Genomic DNA, 19621 nt, shown 5'->3' with positions numbered 1-19621 from the left:
CAGGCATGTCTCAAATTCCTGGACACAAGCAATCCTCCCACCTCAGCCTCCCAAAATGTTGGGATTACAGGCATGAGCCACTGCACCTGGCCACTTTGAAGTTTTTATTGACGTAATTTGAATGTGAAATTACCTGAGTTTTTCTTGTTAACCTCATATATAAAATGTGGGATAGGGAATCCAGGCACTGCTTACTTAGCTTGGTGCCTCTGGCTCTCATAAGACTTTTAATAAAGGTGTCAACCAGGTTTGTAGTCATCTCGCTGCTCAGCTAGGGGAGGATCTTCTTCCAAGTCCACTCGTGTCTGGTCACAGGCCTCAGATTCTCATTGGTTATTGATAATGCACCACTCCATAGTCCTCACAACATTGCAACTTATTTCTCGTAGAGTGAGGGCTCAGAGAGAGAAGGCTTGTGATCAAGAAGATGAACAAAACATACCATCACTTTTGTCATATATTTGTTAAAGCAAGTCACTAGGTCTAGAGCACATTCAAGGGGAGGAGAATGTACAAGGATTTGAATACCAGGTTCAAGGATCATTGAAAACCATTTTGAAGACTGCCTCCTACACGTATAATCCACAGATAGGACAGATCATTGAAGTACTCTAGGTGCTCTGACACTCATTTGTTTATCCTGAGATCTTAACAAGAACTTGAATTCAATAGGCAAAATGATTTCAGTTTCACATAAAGTATTTCATTTATTCCTAGCAACAATGCAACGAAATAGGTATGGTTAACCCCAATGTTATTGATGAAGAAATTGATGTACTGAGTGACTGGCTCAAGATTACATAGCAAATAATCTGTAAAACTGGGACCTTAGTGCAGGCCTTTTGATTCTAGATCCTGTACTCTTTCCACTGGCTGTAATTGCCTCCTACCAGTACTATGTTGCACTTAAAGCCATTCAAGGAGAATATTATACCTCTAAATTTATATTCAATTATATGAATTTTTATTATACAGAGATTTTTATACATATATATAGAGAAAGAGAGACAGACACCCCCCTGTCTTAAACTCTCACCTATACCACTCCATTTAGGAGTTATAGTATTATTGAGTCAAAGTCTAATATTATAAGGCCTGTAACAGCTGTAGCAATGATACAGATGTACACAGATGCTAGCAGCCTAAAACTACACTTAGGAGGTAAATGTTTGTTACATGGAGAGATGAAGAAGCAAAGTAAAAAAACAGACCTGGTCTGGTGGCTCCATTCCCCCTTAGCTTGTCAGTATACAGAAATCATTGTATTTCCATATAACTAGTAACAAATAATTGGAATTGCAGTGAGTATGGGCAAGTTATGGTTTTAGTTTAATATTGATTATAGATAATTCTACTTTATAAGTAAGAACTTGTGTTATCAGATGAAATATAGAGAAAGTTTTCTCCTCCATAGTTGTCTTTCATATACACAAACATGCACTTGAGTTTCTTTCCTTTCCTGCATAATCTGAGGATTGTGCTTTTTAATAGTTGCTTGCTAATCCCTTTAAATAGCTCTTAATGTAAGTATTCCATAGTTTTCATTAATCTGATTAACATAGTTTTGCCCTAACCTCCATTCAAAAACTATATTTGGTTGTTGTTTTACCCCGGTTGCTGAAGCAGCAAGCCTACTGCAAAACCTAAGTGGTGTGGTATAGATGAGAGTCTAAGACTTTAATTATATGTCATTTTATTCACAACACTCAATTCCAGGAAGGAAAAAATGGCTCTGTTTTTGTAAAGGACATATTATGTGAGTATCATTCATTGTAAACCAAAAATGATACTGTATTATAGCATAGACAACAATGAGAACTGATTCTGAAAATGTGACCTGACTGAGAAACTGAGTAATAGTGAAAGTTATCAAAATGGAAAAAAAGCGTTAATGTGAAATCCAGCCTTCTCAGAAATACTCTTTCCTGGCCTGTTTAGTTTTGCTTTTGTTGCTTGTCATGCATGAATGAAAGTGCTATACTCTCAGGAGAGCAGGAAAGCCTCTGTGTCGGTTGTTTATTTCCTTAATCCCTCCTCCTTTGTGATTTTTGATGTCAGATCTAAAATGGAAAGCCTGTAAATATAATGATTATCACACGGATAATCACCTGCATTAGAAACCGCCCTGCTTTTCTATTTTAACCCGAGCTGTTCTCCACATGTCACATCCACTCTGTGGTTGGATTTTAACCTGACTGCTTCATTAGATTTGTGAAACTCAGTACGAGGCGCCCTGGGGCAGCACAGATGGGCACTTGCTTGTTTTCTTTTCTCACTTTTACTGCAAAGGCACACTAAAAAGTCCTTTTCAATATAGTGCGATCAGTTCACTTGGAATTATCTCTGATATTTGGAACCCGTCTTACTCTTCTGCCCACCATGTATGCCTATTCTTTCTTCCTTACTTTCTGACCTAATGTCTTTTCTTTCTGCCTCTGCATGTCATGAATCTGACAACTAAAATTCTGCTTAAAATTCTTACTAGGTCAAACTGTTCCCCTGTGTTGTTTTGTTTGTTTTGCTGACAGGGAAAAATAAATGTTGTTCCATCATTGTACCTACAAACACCTTCAGATCAGAGGTTAGCTGTGGGAAAGTCTGCAGTGATACGAGCCAGCTGCCTTCTCTAATGGAGTGACTTGGGGCACCAGTCCAAGATCAAAGGAAGGTGGGAGGAAGTCAGAAGATAAGATCATTTTAAGCCACAGAACAACAAGCTTAGCTTTTCTAGTGATAGGGCACAGCTCAGCAAACCTGTGTGAGGGGGCACTAAGACAAAAAATTGAGTTGACTTTTTTTAAGTACATCTTTCCTCAGTCAGAAATATGTTGATGCTTGAAATAGTTTACAGACATGGAAGTGTCCTAGGGCCTGGTTTCCTTAAAAGTTAATGATTTGACATTTATATGTGTGTTTTCTTGCAGTTAGTCAGCTCCATACCATAACAGATCACAGTTAATTTTTTAAAATAAATTTTGGGTTGGGCATAGTAACTCATACCTGTAATCCCAGAACTTTGGGAGGCCAAGGCAGGTGGATCACCTGAGGTCAGGAGTTCGAAACCAGCCTGACCAATATGGTGAAACCCCGTCTCTGCTAAAAATACAAAAATTAGCTGGGCATGGTGGCACACACCTGTAGTCCCAGCTACTCGGGAGGCTGAGGCAGGAGAATACCTTTAACCCAAGAGGTGGAGGTTGCAATGAGCCAAGATCGCATGACTGCACTCCAGCCAGGGCTACAAGAGCAAAACTCTGTCTCAAAGAAAAAAAAAAAAAAAAAAAAAAAAAATATATATATATATATATATATATACACACACACACACATACACACACACATATATAAATTTTTTTACAGTTAATTTATTATATTTGAGCAAAACTGGACATTAAAAAATTTTACTGTATGTGAATTTTGAGTGTTTATGGCTTAGTGCAATTTTAGTCCTACAGATTCTTCCTTTGAACTTTGTCTTACAGTCCCCTGGGGTTCTCTCATGTCTCTGACGAAGTTCCATATAAATAAGTGGTTCTAGTATGGCTTTTTTGTTGTCTTTTTCATATAAGAATTTGCTTGGTTCAGAGTGACAGCTTGGGAAGCACTACATCAATAGCTTTTGAACCTTATCCTATTCCTTGATATCACCGCCAGCAAATGTTACTATGTGATGTACCAAGTTCTAACCTTGCTTGCACAAATTGACCAGTTGTCAAGATCAATATTTATTTGCTTATTTTTGTCTACATGAACTAAGGGTAACTTGGTCAGGCTTATGTTTCTCTAGTAAATAGCGTAAGGAGTTGTGCTTTCAACTTATCACTTTCTGTTGACTTCAGTGTTTAGCTGTAATCATACATTTTGACCTTTCTAAATCCTCAAAATGGTTCTCTAACCTATATGTTATTAATATATTGGACCATAGGTGCATACATGTATTTTTTTCCCAATGTTTTCCCAAATTTCTGCTGAAGACACTGACTATACTTTCTGCCTTAACATGGCTTGATGCTACAGTCGTTTTAGTTGAGTTGGATCTGCTCACTACTCAGGCTCAAATCCCATCCTTCTATTAATATCTCTTGGCAAAGATAATTTTGGAAGAATGTAAGTTAAGATGTAGAGACTCTTGACAGTTGTCTGCAGTTTTTTTTTTTTTTCATTTTCAAGAGGGAAGTAGAGTTGAAAAGTAATATTGCCTCCCTTTTCTATCTGTCCCAAAATTAAAGTATATGCACAAAGAGTGAAGAAAGGGAAAGGATTTGATTACACATATGTATTTTTGTCATTTAGTAACCTGTTATAAGAGCCTTAGGGTATATAATAATCATTAGATTGTGTCCTTAAGATATTTAAAATCTAGAAGAACTTTGCATATTAAAATTTTTTAACCATACATATTTTTAATGCTCAACTATTGTTACCCTGTCATCTTACATTAAAGAGGATTTTTGGACTGTTTATTATAAAAAATTTCAAACAAAAAAGGAGACATTGGACCCCTACATAGCACATACATCTAGATTTAACACTTGTTAACATTTTGCCACTTTTGCTTCATTTTAATTTTTTTCTGCAGTATTATAAAATAAATTACATATATCATGACACTTCATTTCTAAATACCTCAGGATTCATCTTAAGAATTAAGGACTTTTAAAATCAAACTGATAATTCCTAATATTACCTAATTTTCATTTCAGATTCAAATTTCTCCCCTTGTCCCAAAAATGTCTTTTATAGCTGGTTTGTATAAACCAGTTAAGATTTATACATTGTTCTTGGTCATTTTCCCTTTTCTACTTTATCATTACATTGACTTGTTAAAAACATTAAGCTAGTTATCCTACAGAATGTCCTGCCCTATGAATTTTTTCAATTGCTTTCTCTGTGTATACTTTAACTTGTTCCCCTATCCTCTGTATTTCTTATAGACTGCAAGTTACTGGACTAAGGTTTTGATTAATTCATGTTAAAGTATTTAGGTTAGAATACTTTATAGGTAATGCTGTGAACTTCACACTGCATCATAACAGAAGGCAAAGAATATTTGGTGATCCCACTATTAGTGATGAAAAGTGATAGCATCGATCACTGGGTTAAAGTGATGACAGCTTGATCCTTCCATTATAAAGTTATGCTTTGCTCCCGTGACCAGCATATAATCTGAGATACTTTGATTCCATGGAAATACCCAGTTCCCTATCATCCTTTTTACCCAATGAATTTAACATCTACTGAGGATCCTTGCCTGCATAAATTTCATTACAAGGATTGCAAAAAGATGATTTTTCTGAATTTATACATTTATTAGCAGGCATTCTTCTCTACGTAAGAGCTTTTTGAGAGGTATTGTTTTAATTAAAAACACAACCACCAGCATATTCCTTGGATTGTCTTTCTTTGCTGAGGTCAGAACACCTGAACTCACTGTGGCAGCTACAGTAAAAACATGTACTACATCTTCTTTATTCCAACTTGTGAAGTGTGTTGACATTAGGCTGCCTTTTTTTATTATTATTATTCCAAGGGAAAAAAGAAATCTTTATTGCTGTGAGAATAAAAATTGAACTATGTGGGTATATTGAGATAATTGTGTAAAAAAGAAGACTGAATGAGTTTCAAAAAATGGATTATTTCTTCATTACCGAGCACTTTATAATTAACTGTTCTTTTTTTTTTTTTTATTTCAGGAAGCTGCCACTTTTGCTAGAGAGCAAGGCTTTGAGGTGAGTTAACCCACAATTGCACACTAAACAGATCCTAAAGGTTTTTTCTAGCTGATAATGAAGTTCTTTTGGACAGTGATTGATGTGCTATTATACTCTCAGAGCCTCGCAGCAGTTGCCATGGAAACTTGGCAGTCGTCATGGTTTCTTTGTTCTGCCAGCACAGTGTTATGACGCACTCTGCTAGGTCTGCACCCAACATCGCCTACAGATGTTATTTATTGAATTTTGAAAAGCCTCTTGGGAAGCCAAGAGGTTGGGCACGGTTTCAAGCTGCCTCTGCAGATATGGGGCCTGTCAGTTTGTTCAGCTAAAAAGCTACCTCATTAGCTGCATTACATTTCATAAGGATTCACTGCTAAAGCAGTGGTGGAACAAGACTAAATAATGAAATATAATGTCGTTTAAATAATTTCAGCCCTATCACATGTAGATTATCATTATGCAAATTAATTTCTAAAAGGTTGTACTTAACAGTTGTTAGGAACTGATTAATTTAAATCCTGCTTTTATAAACTTACTGTTTGAACCTATCTTTTCTTCTCTCTCCCTCTTTTTTTTCTGGGGAGAGGGAGGTAGCATAAAATATACATACATTTTCCGAAATAAAATATCAATAATTGGATTTAATTTATAGGTCCTAATTCTGTTTTCCTGATACAAGTGTTATCCTGTCAAGATTCAAAGCTCCACGTGGTTGTTGTTGGCAAAACTGAGATAACCGTGTTTTTTATCTGTATAATATCCCTCTTCCAACTGATTGTTAGAAAACACTGACTAATATGAACCCAGGTTAACTGACAGAGAATTAACTAAGTTGGAGTTTTTTATGACTATGATATTTATTGAGTGAACTATGTAGAATGCTGTGTCCTTGCAGCAACTTAAAATGTTACAGGGTAGTAATTTTTTAAAATTTAATCTAACCACAGCCGAAATGTAGAAACTTTCTTTTTATTTGCATATTCAGTATTGTCTATCAAACAGGGAAGAGGTGAGTGGTGATTGAATAGTATCGGTAAGGACTAGTAAGCTCACTTTGAACTCTAGAGAAAGATATTATATGAGTTTGTGAAACTCTATTTAAAAGTAGTAAAGGCAGATTATAAAGCAACAAAGTAATACATGTTCATGTTATTCATGTCATCAGACTTGACAAACCAGACATAGAGCTTCCTCTTCATAGAGGAAGACAAGGAACATGTGATACAGATATTCTATTCTGAAGATCCTATAAAAGAACTACTCCAGAGTAGGGAACCTTGCTTCTTTGTACTCAATTATTAGGAACTGTGATAGTTTCTTACAAGTTTGCTTTTTTGTGCTTTACCATATTACAGTAAATCTAGGGTTAAGTCACATATAGAAAAAGGATTTCCAAGTGGTGGGTTTTTTTCTAATTTAAGTTTCACATTTTAATTTCCCAAACTGGCAATTATATGCAGAACAAAATGTAAACACGGGAATATTCAATTAAAAAGTCAAATGTTTTGATCATGAGAATATAAATAAAAATTCCCAGGAATTTTTTAAAGTTTTACTTATTTTAAGTTTTAATATTAAAAAATTATATTATCTGTTGACACATCAGAATTCTCCATAGAAAAAAACTTTCAGAACATACATTTGTATCCTGTCAGTTTACTGTGTTACCATAAAAAATGTATTTTTGGTTCTACAAAATAACCAATTTTGCAGATACTTAGAAATATAATTTATTGTATAACAAATGATCATGATCCTGTAGTATCTACATAGCAGTTTTTAAAAAATAGTTTATTAAGCCTGATTAATACTTTTATTTCCCCCTTGAGCTACTTGCTTTTCATATGCCTGGTTTACATTCAGTCATAGCAACAAACTACTTTTTCTATTTTCTATTAGCTAGCACTATATTCACCTTTCCATTAGTTCTTACTTACTGATTCTTGAATTGTTTTTGCCATAAATATGCCATAATTGATTACAGCATATAAGCAAAATTATAATGATTATAATCACATACCTTATTACCTCCTGACATAGCAAAACTGCTCTGTCAGTGATATTGACAGTGATATGTTAGATTAAATAAAGCACATAGTGTCTTGATGTGTCTCTTCGTAGATTCCCAAAACCATCACAAGCATTGCAGAATATATTTGAACCATCAGTAGGGTACCCTCAAATAGATATTTTTAATCAAATGTAATCCATGTATGGAACACTATCTAGAGAAATTCAATGATTTTATAATGTCACTAAAGTTTCCTAGGTCATTAGACAGAAATGGGAAAGCATAGGTTTGAAACTTGGTATTCTTAAGGAATAAAACAAAAATAAATCACTTTATCTTAATAGTTTTCTGTGTGAAAATGCGTTAAATACTCTTGGCTAGTGTGACAAACTAGACAAAAATCTGCATTTTATCCCTTCTAACTTTAATTTTGACTCTAAATTTGGAGCATGAATAAGAAGAAAGAAGTGAAAAGATTAAAAGAAAGGAAAGGTGAGTATTTTTTCCTTCCATTAGTGCCGCTGTCCTACCCTCATTTTCTACTATAAATCCCAATCAGTTCCAAAAGCCACTGAGTATTGCCACTAGTGATCTGGCTGCTGACAGACCAATCCAAGCGCCTCTAAAAATAACCAGTGTTTATTCATCAGGAAATATTCTCAGTGGCATTGTTTTTTTTTAATTTATTATTATTCTGGTTAGCTTCTCTGCAAATTTTAGATATTCTTTACTTTTTTTAAAAAAAAATATTTAAACCGAATTCAGCAATTTTCAGTGAGAAGCAGCAGCTTAGGAGAGCACTGGAGAATGAGATAAAAAGTGGAGCTGGGCAGAACACAAAGCAAAAGAGAGGATTTTTTATATATATATAGGTGATGGAAAATTGCATTGTGCCTGATTTAAATGACAGACCTGCTAAGAATTTAAAATGACAATTCTTGGGGTAAAAAGTTTTATAAGGCCTTTTATTATTCTAGAAAATCAGTTCAGACTGGAGTGTGTTTTTAAATCTAGCTTTTCTTGAGCTGAACCGATTAAATGTTCGTATTTTTAGAACATAAATAAAAATAAGGTGCTCAAAAGCATGTTTCATTATAAAGCCTTTTTTAAACTATTGAAAATTGATTTAAATAAAGTGAAGAAAATACCTCAAAACCTAAATATATATATTCTCTATATTTTCATTGTCTCTGCAACTGAGTAAATGCCAAATGATGAAGAGAATTCATACCTTCTCTATTGGATCATTTATTTCCTTTTACTCCAAGTAATAAATTTTCATTTTTTTTTTATTTTAGATCTCTAAGAATAATACTTCTGCCCATAGGGGAACAAAGCAATCCTTTTCCCTTTTTTCACTTCCTCCATAGCCCCTGACTACCCAGAAGATCCTAGACTTGTAGTCTTTCTCTGACCAATGAGGATTCTTTTGTCTTACACCACTGAAAGAGAAAAGTATGGAATTGTGCTATCCAATACAGCATCTACTAGCCACATGTGGCTATTTAAATTAGGATTAATTAAAATTAAATAAAATTTAAAATTCATCACTTCTCGGCCTTTTGGCTAAGATCAAATGTAAAATTTTAAATTCAGTCTTTCAGTCATACTAGGCACATATTGAGTACTCTATAGACTATGTAGCTAATGACTACTTTATTGGATAATGCAGGATAGAACATATGCATTATCACAGAAAGTTTCATTGATCAGCATGGATAGAATTCTACAGAGAATGTATTCAGGTGGTGTTGATTACCAAAGAATTACCTTAGGTGATTTTTAGGTTCCTGTGTTCTTCACAAATATAAATAGTGCAATGAATGATCACTCAGAGTTTCAGAGTTTCTGAAAATAAGACCCTAAATCAGGCCCTGCTGGCTAAGAGAGTGCAGTGGTGTTTTTGTAGGTGCCTGAACCCCAAAAGAGGACAATTTTAGAACAGTTCAGTTAAGGGAAAGCAATAAGCCTAGTCTTCTAATTTTCTTCATTTAATCATTTATTTATTCAACAAATATTTACTGAACTCTCACTATGTACATACCACTTTGACAGACCCCAAGACAAGGTGGAAGTGACCAGAGAGTGTACCGTGAAAGAGAATGTGGGAAGGGTTCCCATTTTAGCTGTGACGGCTATGGAATGACCCTAAAAATATGAATATCTAGCAATGACAAAAAAAAAAAAAAAAGCAAGACAAACAGCAAAACAAATTTCAAACAGAGAGAACAGGACTATAAAGGTCTCTGAACGAGAGAGAACTTAACGTACTATGTACTCCAGGAACTGACAGAAGGCCAGTGTGACTGGAATGGAGTTAGTGGGGACGGAATATGAGATCAATCTGGCACTGACACATCATATAAACAGCATAACTATTAAAGGAGTTTCTATTTGGATAACAAAACAAAATGGTATGGCTAGATGACTCAATGTGTGGAAACACTACAGTTGGTTTTCTACAGAACTAGGTAGACTGTGACAGGATTGCTTAACCTTTGTATAACCAGCTGGTTAAAAATAGAATGAAGATTTTCTTTATCCAGTCTATCATTGATGGGCATTTGGGTTGGTTCCAAGTCTTTGCTATTGTGAATAGTGCTGCAACAAACATATATGGGCATGTGTCTTTATATTAGAATGATTTATAATCCTATGGGTATATACCCAGTAATGGGATTGCTGGGTCAAATGGTATTTCTTGTTCTAGATCCTTTAGGAATCCAGTTCATGTTCTTTGCATGGACATGGATGAAGCTAGAAACCATGATTCTCAGCAAACTATCACAAGAACAGAAAGCCAAACACTGCATGTTCTCACTCACAAGTGGGAATTGAACAATGAGAACACATGGACACAGGGAGGGCAACATCATACACCGGGGCCTGTTGTGGGGTTGGGGGTTAGGGGAGGGATATCATTAGGAGAAATAACTAATGTAGATGACAGGTTGATGGCTGCAGCAAACCACCATGGCACGTGTATACCTCTGTAACAAACCTGCACATTCTGCACAGGTATCCCAAAAATTAAAGTATGATTTTAAAAAATTTCTAGTAATAGTAACACTACTAGTAATTAAAATGAAATGTAGTTCTACCAAAATAATAAAGTTGTGTGTAACAGAAAAAATAAAAAAAAGAAATTAAAATGCTGCATCGGAAAATACCTATTTCATACAAAACAAGGCAGTAAAGAAGGGATAGAACTTTTTTTTAAAATATGACATATGGAAAACAAATAGCAAATGGCAGATATTAATTCAACTGTATTAATAATAATGTTAATCTGGAGTAAATAACATGATAAAAAGGCAGAAATTCTCAGACTGGATAAAAAAACTGAGGCCTAACTATATGCTGTCTAAAAGAGATGTATCTTCAATTCAAAGATACAAATAGGTTAAAAAAAAAAAAAAAAAAAGAATGAAGAGAGTATGTTCTTTGATTTGGAAGACAATGTGATCACCAATGACAATAAAAGCATAATTCTACATTTATAAAAGGCTTCACAGTTTATAAAACCTTTCCCAACATATCATTAATACATTCATACTTGCACAAACCTTGAGAGATAGGTAGGGCATGTATTGCCATATCAGTTCAACAGATTTAAAAAATAGGCTATATGGCTGGGTGTGGTGGCTCCCATGCCTGTAATCCCAGCACTTTGGGAGGCCAAGGTGGGTGGATCACCTGAGGTCAGGAATTCGAGACCAGCCTGGCCAACATGGTGAAACCCTGTCTCCACTTAAAATACAAAAAAATAGCCAGGTGTGATGGCAGACACCTATAATCCCAGCTACTTGGGAGGCTGAGGCAGGAGAATTGCTTGAACCAGGATGTGGAGGTTGCAGTGAGCTGAAATTGTGCCATTGCACACCAGCCTAGGCAACAAGAGCCAAACTCCATCTCAAAAAAAAAAAAAAAAAAAGGCTCTATGGCTAATACATTATGTAGCCCGAACCAGAGCTCAGCTCTCTATGTCTGGTGCTCTTTACTATAAAGCACACAGCTTTCTCTCACACATTCTAACATGTTGGAAGAGGAGATTAGATTTCAAAATGACTTTGAGAAATGAAAAATATCTTTTTTTTGTTTGTTTTTTGAGACGGAGTCTTGCTTTGTCATCCAGGCTGGAGCGCAGTGGCGTGATCTCTGCTCACTGCAAGCTCCGCCTCCTGGGTTCACACCATTCTCCTGCCTCAGCCTCCCGAGTAGCTGGGACTACAGGCCCCTGTCACCACGTCCAGCTAATTTTTTGTATTTTTAGTAGAGACGGGGTTTCACTGTGTTAACCCGGATGGTCTCGATCTCCTGACCTCCTGATCCGCCCACCTCCGTCTCCCAAAGTGGTGGGATTACAGGCATGAGCCACCATGCCCAGCGAGAAATGAAAAATATCTTGGAACTCAAAAATTAAAATTCAACCAGGCACGATGGCTCACGCCTGTAATCCCAGCACTTTGAGAGGCCAAGGCACACAGATCACCTGAGGTCAGGAGTTCCAGACCAGCCTGGCCAACATGGTGAGACTCCATCTCTACTAAAAATACAAAAATTAGTTGGGTGTGGTGGCGGGCACCTGTAATCCCAGCTACTCGGAAGGCTGAGGCAAGAGAATCACTTGAACCCAGGAGGCAGAGGTTGCAGTGAGCCAAGATCACACCATTGCACTCCAGCCTGGGCAACAAGAGCGAAACTCCATCTCTAAACAAACAAACAAAAAAAACCACTGAAATTCGCTGGAGTAAAAATATCAGCCAAGTTAATTAAGAAAAAATAGCAAACTTAAACACAAGATCAGGAATGACTTGTGAATGTGGTAGGAAAATGGTTTAGGATGAACATGCTGTAGTTTTGTGATAAAAAAAAACAACAAAAAGCACATTGCTAGCATTTATAGAAGCACTATAATAATGGTTAAGTGTATTATCCTTGGAGTCAGGCTGTGGGTGCTAGTCTATTCTCCACTACTTATATTTATGACCTTAGGCACATTACTTAACGTCTCTGACTCAGTTTCTTCATCTATAAAATGGTATATTGTATTAGTACCTACTGCCTAGAGTAGTTCAGATTTAATGAGTACTTTATTTTATTGATTGGTTGATTGATTGTTTTGAGACAGCCTCACTCTGTTGCCCTGGCTGAAATGCAGTGATACGATCTCAGCTCACTGCAACCTCTGCCTCCTGGGCTCAAGCAATCTGTAGATTCAGTGCAATCCCTATCAAAATTCCAATGTCATTCTCTCTCTCTTTTTCTTTTTTTTTTTTTTTTTTGAGACAGGGTCTGGCTGTGTCGCCCATGCTGGAGTGCAGTGGTGTGATCTCAGCTCCCTGAAACCTCTGTCTCCCAGGCTCAAGCCATCCTCCCACCTCAGCCTCCTAAGTAGCTGGGACTATAGGCACATGCCACCACACCCAGCAAATTTTTGTATTTTTTTGTAGAGATGAAGTTTTACTACGTTGCCCAGGCTAGTCTCAAACTCCTAGGCTCAAGCGATTCACCCGCCTCCGCCTCCCAGTGTGCTGGGATTACAGGCATGAGCCACCACGCCTTACCTTAATGAATACTTTAGAGCTTTATACATGGCTTTTAGTTTCTTCATCTATAAAATAGGGATAATAAGAGTACCTACTGACCAGAGAAGTTAAGATTTAATGAGCACTTTAGAGCTATGTACATGGCTCATAGCTCAATTTTATGAGCTTTCAACTCATACTTCTTACTCCTCCCTGTCTTCATCTTCTTCCTTGTAGATACTGTAATTGAATGTTCCATACTCAAAACTCTTGAAGCCCTTTCTAGCGATTTTGGAGCAACCTAAGTATGTAACCATTTTAGAGAGTATTAAAATGAGAGTAATTAGAGGAAATAAATTAATATTTAAGTTCTTAGCATGTGCTAAATATTGCATTAAGCTATTTCACTTACCTCATCTTCTTTCATCCTCACAACAATTTTTAACTTTTTATTTTAAAATAACTTTAGTCTTAGAAAAATTACAAAAAATAATACAGAATTCCCACATACCCTTTACCCAGTTTCCCCTAATATTAACATCTTACATAACCAAAGTATAATGAATAACAGAAAATTAACATTGAACTACAATAACTGAACTATATACAGGCTTTATTCTGGTTTCAACTGTTTCCTCTCTAGTTTCCTTTTTCTGTTCCGGAATCGAATCCCACATTGCATATTTGTCATGTCTCCTTAGTCTCTTCTAATCTGTGACAGTTCCTCACTCTTGTTGTTCATGAACTTTATACTTTTGAAAAGTATTGGTCAGTCATTTTGTAGAATGTCCTTCCATTTGAGTTTGTCTGATGTTTTCTCATGATTACATTGAGATTAGGCATTTTTGGCAGGAAAACCACAGAAGTGATGTTCCTTTCTTGGTGCATCATATCAGGGAGGTACACAGTGTCACAGTTTCTTATTGTTGGTGATGCTAAACCTTTATCACGAGGTTTAGGTGGTGTTTGCTAGTTTATCCTCTGTAATTCCCATTGTATTTAATAAATATCTTGGAGGAGATACTACTTTGGGGCTATGGAAACATTCTATTTTATCGACTAATTTTAGCATCACTAAACTGATCTATCTGGGTTAAGGTGATGTCTGTCAATTTTCTCTACTATAACATTATGATTTTTCCTTTTGTAATGAATATCTTAGGGGGACATACTTTGAGACTGTAAATATCCTGTTTTCTTTAATTTTTGCCCACTAATCTTAGCATACTTATCCCTCAAAATCTTTTAAAGTGAACATTTTCTTAGTATTGTAGATGAGGAAATGGAGCTTAGAGAGGTTTATTAACCTGCCCCAAATCATACAAATAGTAAATCCAAGCCTGTCATATTCTAAAAGTCCTTGTGATTTCATTGTTTGTTAAGATGTGTGAGCTTAAATGTAAGGGAGAAGAACCTATTGGGGACAGACGAGAGGAATTACTGTATAAGGAGAAATAAAGTTTTACATACATCTGGGAAGAATTATGTTTTGTACTTGGAAAGTTTATTTTGTCCTTTAATTGCCGTTTTATGAGGTTTAATTTGAGACATAAGAAACGTTTCTTTGATTAAATTACCAAAGCTCTCAACAAAGTATGTCTTCTCACAGGGTTGGTAGAAAGCAACCATGGAATCTTATTCTTTTTTGTTGAGATGGCGTCTTGCTCTGTCACCAGGCTGCAGTGCAGTGGCATGATCTCTGCATGCTGCAACCTCTGCCTCCTGGGTTCAAGCGATTCTTCTGCCTCAGCCCTCCCAAGTAGCTAGGACTACAGACACGTGCCACCATGCCCAACTAATTTTTGTATTTTTAGTAGAGACAGGATTTCACCATGTTAGCCAGGATGGTCTTCATCTCTTGACCTCGTGATCTGCCCGCCTCGGCCTCCCAAAGTGCTGGGATTACAGGCGTGAGCCACTATACCCAGCCAGAATCTTACTCTTAATTTATTCCTTATATCACCTTGAAGAAAGACTTTCTTTTAAAGAACGTCTAGTACATTCATAAGATTCTGCTTTCAAGATGATAAAGTGAATGTGTTTGTCTCTTATCTTTATTAAATATGAGCTGTACTTAATCACAAGCACAAATCCTATAGTAGTAAAATATATTTGTGCTAAGGAAATTGCCAAAATATACATGAGTCATTTTAATTATGTGTGTACACTTATTTAGGTGAGTGAAGACATTACATGGCATTTTTTGGTCCTTTCAGCTGTTACTAGTCATTTCTAAAAGTCTGTCTCCTGAAACTGAGGGAATTTCTTCTCATCTTATCAGAGTTCAGGCTTAGTTCTGTTCTAAAATAAGCAACCGAAAGCGAAATAGTCAGCATGTTTGAAAAGTCAGCAGCACTGTCCTACTACAAATGGCTATTCTTTTCAGAAACAACTGTCCTCTAGAAGTCATCCTGTTAGGTATATTAGAAGCTTAGTTTCATATATTGTCTGGAATTTATTAAATATTGAGTGAACAAACAATATAAAAATATTTCACCACAAATTGTCATCCCTTTAAAAATGCCAGTTTCTGGTGATGTTTGTAACCATTGCAAACCATTGTGACTTGTCTGCTTTGCTTGCCTAAATGTTCTCTCTCATATGCTCTATTTGTTCTCTTATATATACTTTATTTATGCTGCTCAGCTATATTTCCCCTCTGATAGGTGTTTCTTTCTCTATAACTGTTGGAAGTTTGCATAGTGATAGAATAAACTAGTTTTGTTAGCAAAGCCCAAAACTATGGACAGTTTTAAAAAGCCCACTGAATACAGACATGGATTTTCAAATTATCCAAAATGGTTGAAAAGATGATCTAAAACCTCTGCCTTTAGCTCAAGAGTTAGGTTTCAAGATTTCAGAAAACTTCAATAAAGATTTCAGTAAAACTTTATGGCCTATATGGTGTGAAAAACAGCATCAGAGTTTGACAATTAGTTTGTCATTTTTTAAACTTTATCTTTTTTAAAGAAAAGTAAGTCTTTGTAGGAAAGGATTAGCATTTCTTTCTCTCAAATCAGTCCTTTGAAAAATTGACATTATAAGAACTGTATTTTTTCCAAAGTCAGCATAATTATGTTCTGTAAACGTCTAAAATAATTAAATTTTCCTCTTTATAAAAACCTCTTTAATTGGGAATTTGAAAACTGCCTGGATATTTGCCGATACTTAGTCATTGTTAATAATTTTTGAAGTGTGATAATAGTTTTGTGGTTATGTGTATCATTGCCTTTCAAAGATATATACTAAAACATTTATAGATGAAATTATATATAGTTCTTGGGGTTTACTTTAGAATAATCTGAAAAGCAAGTGGATGAGGATATAGGTGAAATAAGATTCATCATACATTTTAAATTTGTGTAGATCATTAATGGGTTCCTTGGAAGTCACTGTGCTATTCTATTTACTTTTGTATATGGTTAAAGAAATTTTTAATGTCTCTTAATAGACATGCAGGTCTCTTATTTTGATCACTAGAAGCTAAATTGTTAATCTACTGATAAAGTTTTGTTTTATTTTATTGGTCATGAGAATTTTTTCCTTCCTTCTATTAATAGACTAAAGACATTAAAGAGATAGCCAAAAAGACACAAGCCCTGCCAAAGATGAACTCAAAGAGGCAGCGAATCGTGATCTTCACCCAAGGGAGAGATGACACTATAATGGCTACAGGTACATGTGGGAAATGTGTGATGGATCTAGTATTATGGAGATTAATCAATTACAAAAAAATTCTGTATTCTTTCTAATATATACAATATACATATACAATATATAAAATAAAATATTTTATTTTAATAAATATTTCTACCCTGTATCTCAGTAGAAAAGATTTCATGTTCAAGAAGATAGTTTATTAACATTTAGTTAAATAAACCACTTTGATATAATTTATTTACTTAGTTATCTTGGGGATTTTGTCAATCAAGAAATATCTTTCCTGAATAAAAGAATATATTTCATTTATAAAATACCTACACTAGAGTAAAATAAATTTACTCAATTATGAACAAATGAAATCCAGAACTAAGTTACATTTTCCATTTTTCCTTCAAGAAGAAAATTTCATTTTTTGTTTTATTTTACCATCTATTTTATAGCACTCATAAAACAGGAATTTCATCTAGTAAGCAAACATGTTATTGATTAAAATGATTAATAGTGTTAATATGGAGCTACCCACTATTAAAACCAAAATATAAATGTTTTAATTCTGTCTGTACCATTCAGATTAAAACCAATCAGTTGATTAGTTATTGTAAACTGGAGCAATTTAGTATTACCTATGTGTTTGTTCAGTACTCTGCTAAACACTGAAATATAAAATAGGAACCTTAAAGATCTAACTGGGAATTAAAATAATATTTATAACATATAAGTACAAAGTAAAATATAGTTCTTATCTATTGGTGCAAACTATATGGATTGTATTGACTCAGGAGATCAGTAAATCTTGAAAAAAGATGTTATAGTGAATATGAAGTACATTTGTGTTGAATTAAATATAAAGCCTGAAACAGGCCAAAGATGAAATTACTGTCAAGGTATTTTCTTTCTTTCTTTTTTAAAATAAATTTTATTCTTTATATTTGAGGTTTATAACATGATGTTATAGGATACATAGATACATATGGATCAACTTTCTTATTTCAGAATAGTCAAAAGCAAGATTCAGAGATTTGTTTCAAAAAATATTTGCTTCAAAGTAATTCATTGAGTGGTAGATAAAGTGAGGGTATAAATGAAATGAGACTGGTAATGAATTAATGGTTGAAGCTAGACAGTGGATATATGGGGGCATCATTATGCTATTATCTCCACTTGTGGATATGTTTTAAATTATCCATAATTAAAACTTTAAAAAAAGAAAGAAAAGTTTTCTAAAAAAAATTTCAAACAAGATTCAGAGATGTTGAGTGGCTTTCCCAAGATACATTGATATCCTTGCTAATCCTTACATTCTAGGAAGGATTAAAAGAAAGGAGGACAAGTGGGCACAGTGGCTCACACCTGTAACCCTAGCACCTTGGGAAGTCAAGGTGGGAGGATTGCTTGATCCCAGGAGTTGGAGACCAGCCTTGGTAACAGCAAGACTTCATCTCTACAAAAAAAAATTAAAAAAAAAAATTAGCTGAGGGAGTAGTGACACATGCCCATAGTCCTGACTACTTGGGAGGCTGATGCAAGAAGATCACTTGAGCCCAGAAGTTCGAGGCTGTGTTGAGCTATGATCTCTCCACTGCACCCCAGCATGGGTGACAGACCAAGACCCTGTCTCCAAAAAAAAAAAAAAAAAAAAAAAAAGAACGGAGGGCAATGGAGTCAAAGAGGATCAAGTAAGCAAAGGCACAAGTACTAGCAATCTTTTATTGTGGTGGCAAGAAGAACCACCTTGTTAATTTGTACAAGAGAGAAAAGAAACCATGAAAAGATATCCCTGCACTGATACAAACTATCTGAATTGCTTTCTTCCTATAGTATAAGGATTATTCCTGTCTTAGCAGTGGACAGTTTAGGAAAGTGAAAAACATACAGGCTTCTTATAGGAATTGTAGTACTACCTTCAGATTTACAAAATATTCTTTGGTTGCTCTTTGTGGAGACATTCATTTTAAGTCTTTGTATATTCTAGATATACATACTGTACAAGTGTCTTCCTTATTGTGAATTTGCAGTTTTCCCAAAATTGAAAATTAACCTCCCCATCCTGTGACTGTATTTCCTTGTGAACTCATTTTATTCTTTATTAAATCTATTAAGCCATTCTTAGGAATGCTTACAAGCTGGAATTTATTTGAGGAAAGACACTGGCTAATCTTTGCTGTTCCTACCATATGAAAATGAACTTAAATCAGAGGATGCACTATATCTGCAATGCATGATAAATACAAGATGGATAGAGAATCTGTTCAGTGGTGTCAGCTACAAAAGCAAACATGATAAATGTTAATGCAGTTTTGAGCCCTGGGATAAGCTATTCAGTGCACAAGCATAGCCGAATCTCTTTGCTATGTTGTTATTCATTGCAGCCAAATAAATGTCAATAATAAAAGAGAATTAAAGATTTTCATTTCCCAGAAGCAGTCCTCTAATACGGCTTGATCTTTCATTTCATTTGTAATTCGTTCTCATGTCAGGATGCAATCATTCGCCAGGCTCTGGGTGTCATGTTAAGCCATTTAATAATGATTAAGAACATAAAAATGCTTGGCCTGTGGGGCAATTCACAAAAGAGATGCCAATTTGTTATTGTTTTCCCTCCTTTCCTCTTGAATATGGATCAGCTTTTTCCCACCTCCTAGCATTAAAATACTAATGGAAGATAGGGAGGGAAAGTGTCCCTTAATTTACCATAAGTGACATTC

The 19621-nt window shown here is 35.2% G+C and overlaps 1 protein-coding gene across 4 annotated transcripts in view; it reads left to right on the top strand.

The window, feature by feature from the left end:
* ADK (adenosine kinase) overlaps positions 1–19621 on the top strand; it is a 570201-nt gene that overhangs the window by 444547 nt on the left and 106033 nt on the right. For all 4 annotated transcript variants that reach the window (XM_054503670.2, XM_054503668.2, XM_054503669.2 and 1 more), the window contains 2 exons: positions 5694–5729; positions 16814–16928. In XM_054503670.2, the coding sequence (XP_054359645.1) occupies positions 5694–5729; positions 16814–16928 (151 nt within the window). The remainder of the gene's footprint in view (positions 1–5693; positions 5730–16813; positions 16929–19621) is intronic.

This window comes from Pongo pygmaeus, chromosome 8 (assembly GCF_028885625.2).
Source record: "Pongo pygmaeus isolate AG05252 chromosome 8, NHGRI_mPonPyg2-v2.0_pri, whole genome shotgun sequence".
In the NCBI taxonomy this organism is placed as follows: domain Eukaryota; kingdom Metazoa; phylum Chordata; class Mammalia; order Primates; family Hominidae; genus Pongo; species Pongo pygmaeus.
The sequence above is the reverse complement of the archived record's forward strand: the minus strand, read 5'-3'. Positions and strand labels throughout refer to the sequence as shown.